This window comes from Argiope bruennichi, chromosome X1, assembly GCF_947563725.1.
Source record: "Argiope bruennichi chromosome X1, qqArgBrue1.1, whole genome shotgun sequence".
Taxonomy (NCBI): Eukaryota; Metazoa; Arthropoda; class Arachnida; order Araneae; family Araneidae; genus Argiope; species Argiope bruennichi.
This window is the reverse complement of record NC_079162.1, coordinates 57,040,491-57,046,490: the sequence shown is the minus strand read 5'-3', so window position 1 is coordinate 57,046,490 and position 6,000 is coordinate 57,040,491. Positions and strand designations below refer to the sequence as shown.

Genomic DNA, 6,000 nt, shown 5'->3' with positions numbered 1-6,000 from the left:
AAAACAAGTCAATAAAAAAATCGTACGACTGATTATCACACGAGAAATGATAAAACTTCGGCCGATTACTTGAGGTTAAAGAAGTTCGCGATCTGAAATAAATTTCAGTCTAACGTTTGAAAAGCCGGCAACATCAACCACAGAATATTGAAGTGCCGTGTGCGTTTTAGCTGGCTTGGCGACAATTTTGGGATCCAGTTTATCGAGTTTACAACCTCAAAGCAACTCTTCTGCGCATGTGCGAAGTTTCTTTATAACGAGCATCAGGGTTGCCGAATCGTCAGACAGAGATTTGGAAGCGAGGGAAGGAATGAGGTTATAGCAGCTGAAGAGCTCTTTTGCTAGCTCCTAGCCGAGCTCTCTCAGGCTTATAGCGAGCTTTTATAAAGCTTAGCTATTTTGTCGGGTTTAACATCGGATTCTAGATCTATTTTTTTTTTTTTTTTTGCTTTGCATGAAATGAAGTGAGGGAAGTTTTAAGACATCTTAGTGAGAATTTTTTTTTCCAGTTCGCCCGCAGAATTCCTGAATATTTTAGGCTATTTTTTGCTTTTTTTTTCGAAATTATTTTGGTGACATTAGACCCGTGTCTACTGTCGCTTCTTGCATTTCGGCATTTCCCCCGTTTTTAAATTTTTTTCTGAAAGTTTTGGGTAGAAAGGAGCCCGTTTTCTAAAATAAGGACAGCATGAAGACCGAAGTATTTATGGGTGGAACCCCAGGTATGAGAGAGACAACGAATATCCATTCCTTGCCGAAAGCTACGGAAGATCCTGTGACAATATTGTTACTGGATACTCCTCAGAACACCCCTGTTGGAACTCCAGGCTCAGATATCCATATATCTTCAGGTAAGTCTATATTAATATGCAGCCGATATTTACATTTTTTGCATTTATAAATTTGTGCGAATTTATATAAAATTAGATAAACGTTCGCTCTATTATGTATGTAAATAATCAAATATTTGGTCTTTACTATTTTCAAATTTTGAATTTCTTTTATCTGGAAAAATATTGTTTAAATTTGCGAGCAGGATGGATTTAAAAGTAGAAAAACCTTTATGCAATTTTAAAAATTAAATGCAATTGTAAAAATTTCTAATTACTGTATATGTGGTAAAAACTAAATGTATTTAATTTTTTCTCTATTTTTGATATTGCTTGACGGCTATTATATATATATTTAAAAATAATTCTAATTGAAAGTTAGAATTTTATTGTAAATTAATAGATATGCATTTAACTAAAGAATCGTTACAATTGTCTTTTTTTTCTTCTTCCCTTTTGTGATTAAATGTATTTACATAAAGATGCAGTTGACTTGTTTTGATGCTGAAGGAGCATTTGCGGTAGTCGATTTAAATGTTCGATTTTGGAGGTTTCTAGACTTGCCCTTATTTGGCGAGATTTGCCTTTGGCGATGCAGCTGACTTCGCGTTTACATTGTTTGTGTTTACATTCGCTTTCGGCAACGCACACTGTTGGCGAATATGCAAATGTCCCATTTCCAGTTTTGAGTGAATTTTCATGAGTTTTTAAGCATATAAACAAACATTGCAAGATAATAGTTCAGAATATTTGAGGCTGTCAAATTTTAAATTATTGTAATTAACGCACGCATCCTTGTCAAATCAAAATGAATATTTTAATATTTCCGAATCGAATTTCTTAAAATTTTTAAATTGCTCAAGAGAATCGATAAATCATGCTGCTTCATAATATGCGAAATGTTTCTCTTTTTATTTGATTATATTGTGTTCAGATTAATTGTATATAATAATTTAAATTAATTTATTTCGTAAATAAGAGTATAATATTTAAATTTTTCGGAGTATATTTTTTGATAGTATAAAGAAAAATATGAAAACGCCTTTTAGTTAATATTAAAACCTTAAAAGTTTAAACGTCCAATTATAAAATATTTTGTATGTCTAATTCTATTTTTTAATTCCTGCAACTTCTTTATAAAATTTCATTTGATATTAAAATATACTTCAGCATTTGTAGAGCGTTATAAGAAATAGATTTTCCCCGTTTTTGGATGAATTCATAATTTGAAATGAATATTTTCAATCAAATGAATGGAAGAAAAAAAAAAAAAAAAAACAGGGCTGTCATAGCTTTTATAAATATATATTAGGAAATGAAGTCTTTTATCAATAAGAACTTAATAAAGAAATTTTATTGATGACTAATTATTTGTAAGATTTTGATAACATTTCAAAACGGCTTTTTTTTTCTCTTTCCTATTGTTAAAGAAAAAAGGTTTTGTTTTACCGCCATCCTAAAGTTAAAAACGGCAACTATTTGGATACGGGATTTGATTGAAATTCTCTGTATAAAAAATATCCATAATACTTGTGACTTTCGCTTGATGCAATTCTTGCTAATCATTGAGGAAGAAATGTCAGTGAAATTAATAACGTTTCTAATTGTTAATTTGAAGCATAATTAATATTTTGGATTTATGTTCATTTATGCAACACAAGATGTATTTTTTAAACGTGAACTAGATTTTGAGTAACTAATTAGCAATTGTGTATATTTTAATTTCAAAATATTCTTTTTTTATTAACAGTATTTAATTATTCAATACCTCGTTTTAGTTTTATTAAAACATTTTAATGCAATTAACCTTGACAAAAAATGGATCACTGGAATATTACAAATAATCTAATTGAAACTTTGACACTCTATGCTAATAAATTTTGAAACAAAGAACAGATTATAAAGTTGTGTTTTGATTTCAAAAAAATGACGAATTCAATAGCTCGTAGCGTGTTGTTTTTTACCCCCCCCCCCCCCAGATTGTTTCTGATGAAAATGATATAATCGGAGAAAAATGCAAACTGGTCTATATAGACTTACTAAACATTTTTAAGGGAGGCATTAAAAATTATGGAATGCAACTTCTTGAAAATTAAATTTTTATTTTGTATCGCATCTTGAAGTCAATAAGGGCATGCAAATGAATCCATATTGCTCGAAGTAAATTTTTGTATTCTTGTATATCTAATTCGTTTCTTTGAAGAATCGTTTTCTTAAAGGAAAAAATTTTGAGGAAATATTAAATTGTTATAACTATGACTTGCAATGCTTAGTGACTACCAAAAACGGGAGTTTGAATTTGTCATGCTTTTTTTCCTTCTTTGCCTTATTCCAGATCGCCTGGCATCTCTAAACTAAATCTTTGCTCTGTTTAATTTTAAGTGTTAGTTGAATAGGAAGAAGTGAGGGGGAAAAATTTTTTAAGGGATGCAGTTTTTTCCTATCTTTCGCATTCCTCCTCTTCTCGCCTTGATTGCATTTTCTTTCCAACCGATATTTTGTGAAAATAGGTTAGCTAGCATGCGTATAAGTCTTCCCTGCACTGGTTAAAGTTTTGAAGCTGGAGCTCGAACTATGACTTGAAATTGTGTTCAATTTCAACCCGATTTCCGTAATATGATAAATGTATGGGTTTATCCACTTGAATTTTTTAAATGTATCCTTCAGTGAATGTATTAAAATGACGAAAATATGATTAAATTTATATTATATTTAATTTAGATTTGAAAAATTGAGTTTTTAATCCTCTTTCATGTCCACATGTATTCGCTTATTGGTCTGGGGTCCATCTCCATGCATACCTGCCGGGCACCAACGCAGTGTAAAGTTGATTTCGGTGTCAATCTGCTCAGATTTTCAAGGTAATTGAAGTTAAGTTTCAAAGACGACTTTCAATAGGTAGAGAGAGGGGGGGGGGAATACTCAACTAATGTTTATCCAGATGATGAAAGATCAAGGCGTGCATAAATTATATTTGCAAGAACCGCGTTCTATGTGTTATTGCTTGCTTATTTTTACCCCTTTCCTTCTATTGAATAGTCCAGTGTTAGTTTTAAAATTAGCTTCACACATTTATGGTCGTTTCAATTACTGTTGTTTTGGTGATCGAGTAAACTATGCTATTTTTTTTTTTTTTATTTTTTTTAAAATTAGCGGTCAAGTGATATTCAGGAATTTTAAATTTCTTCAATCTACCCAGTGTTGAAATTCTACCTTATTTCGGATTTCCTATTTTTCTAATTGTGAACTGGTCCTTTTTTTTTTTCTTCTTTTCTTTAAGTTTAAATCGAGAAATTTAAACTTAAAATTTCTTAAAATTTTAAGTTTAATTTAAAATTTCTTTGAATTACATTTGTGTAAATCATAGAGTATAAAAAGTAAAGGGTGAAAATAATTTTAAAAAATTAGCTTGATCGAATTTTTATTATATTTTAACTTTTAAACTTTTTTTTAAAGTTTAACATGAATAAAATAGTATGACGACTTTAAAAGACAAAATAATAATCATAATAATAATAATAATAATTGATCCAAATATAAACCGAGATCAATTGCTACGCAGTACTTGTTTAAAAATATTCTATTATTCATTGGCTTGAGTAACACGATTCTTTCATTTAATATTGATACTTTTCCGAGACGATTCATTGTCTTTTTCCTATTCTTTGTTTAAAGAGTATAAACAGTGTTCGATGAAGCAAGACTGTGTTGTTTCGGAACAATATTTTTGACGCCATTAGATAAATTGGCAGAAGTTCTGAATTATTGACTTTCATTCTCGATAATTAAGTGAAATCATACGAAATCTTAACGCAATCCTCTTGTTTAACACTCAAAAGTAAATTCCCTTCCTCATTTAAATTTAATTACTCGCATCTGCTATTTTAGTTCGAAATTCAAGTAATTATTTACAAATCGACTGTTACGAAGGCTCGTTTTCCATTAGTGCGTTTAATCTAACTTTAGCAATTTAATTTGTTCATTTATTCCTAGGATTTCATCGTAAGGTGTGCAATACTTTAAGTTCGTACTATTTTTAAAATTTTAAGCGCAAAATATTTGCTTACTAGTCGTTTGGCAATTTTTTACGAAATACTGAATACTAATATTTTTAAAGAAGGATTTTTAAAAAAAATGTTAATTACTGCTTTAAACACGTCAGCGTTTTAATTTATTTTTAAATATTTTTAAGCTAATTTCTGAATTTTCTATATTCAGTAATTTTACCTTTTGTGCAGATATTTTCACTTCATCGTTGTCACTGAAACTAATTGCGATTTTTGCGGGAAAATTAACGTGTTTGCCTTCGGTTTGGTAAATGGAAAATTCAATACCAAATATAAGGTAAGTTAATTGCCGTAAGTCCACTCGATTTTAGTTCATCTAGGAAATCATTTTCTTGCACCATCTTGCATTTAATGCTTTGCTTACAAATTCCTGCTTGTTTGTCCTTCTGATTTTTAATGACGTAAAATCGCTTTTAAACATTTTAGGCAAATATGAAATTTCTTATCTACAGCAACTCGTTTAATATGCATCTAAATTTCCCACTTGCTTATTAGCTAATATTTACCTTTTTTTGTGTGTGTATGCCGTTGAAGCGTAATTTCTTTCAAGTAACGATTCGATTACAGTCGATAAAATTGTTTTTCAAAATTTTGAAATTGGCATAATATTTAAATTAATCACAAACCAAATAGTTCCAGTGTTATTCATGAAATCCTCTTTGCAATAGAATTTTATTTGTAAATATATCCTGTCAAATTATTTTACCCATACCGATTATATTCAACTATATTTAAGTTTTTAATAACGGTGTTTCTTGATTCTTTCCACTCGCAATACTTTCTCGGAATGATAAGTGTTAGTGAATTTATTTAAACAACTTACTGCTATTCCATGGTTTGAAAACAATTTAAGCTGTGAATTTTATTTTATTAGAATTTGCAGATTTTAAAATTCTTCTAAGTCGGCATTTTACTATTTTTACTAACAAGTGTTCAATAATCTGTATAATAAGACGACATGTCACTGTTTTCTTTCGAACATCTGGCATTACTTTTTGTAATTCTCGCCTTAAAATTCGTTTGCATTTTGAGGGATGCTGTCTTTGGATTGGGTCATGTACCTCCCTCCGCATGTCCACGATAAAATGTGTTAAAGACATTTT

General features: G+C 29.8%; 1 protein-coding gene across 1 annotated transcript in view; it reads left to right on the top strand.

The window, feature by feature from the left end:
- Positions 1-274: 274 nt before the first annotated feature.
- Positions 275-6,000, top strand: part of LOC129959138 (MAP kinase-interacting serine/threonine-protein kinase 1-like) — a 30,778-nt gene continuing 25,052 nt past the window's right edge. The window contains exon 1 of the mRNA XM_056071963.1: positions 275-851. Coding sequence (XP_055927938.1) covers positions 689-851 — 163 coding nt within the window. The 5' untranslated portion in view covers positions 275-688. The remainder of the gene's footprint in view (positions 852-6,000) is intronic.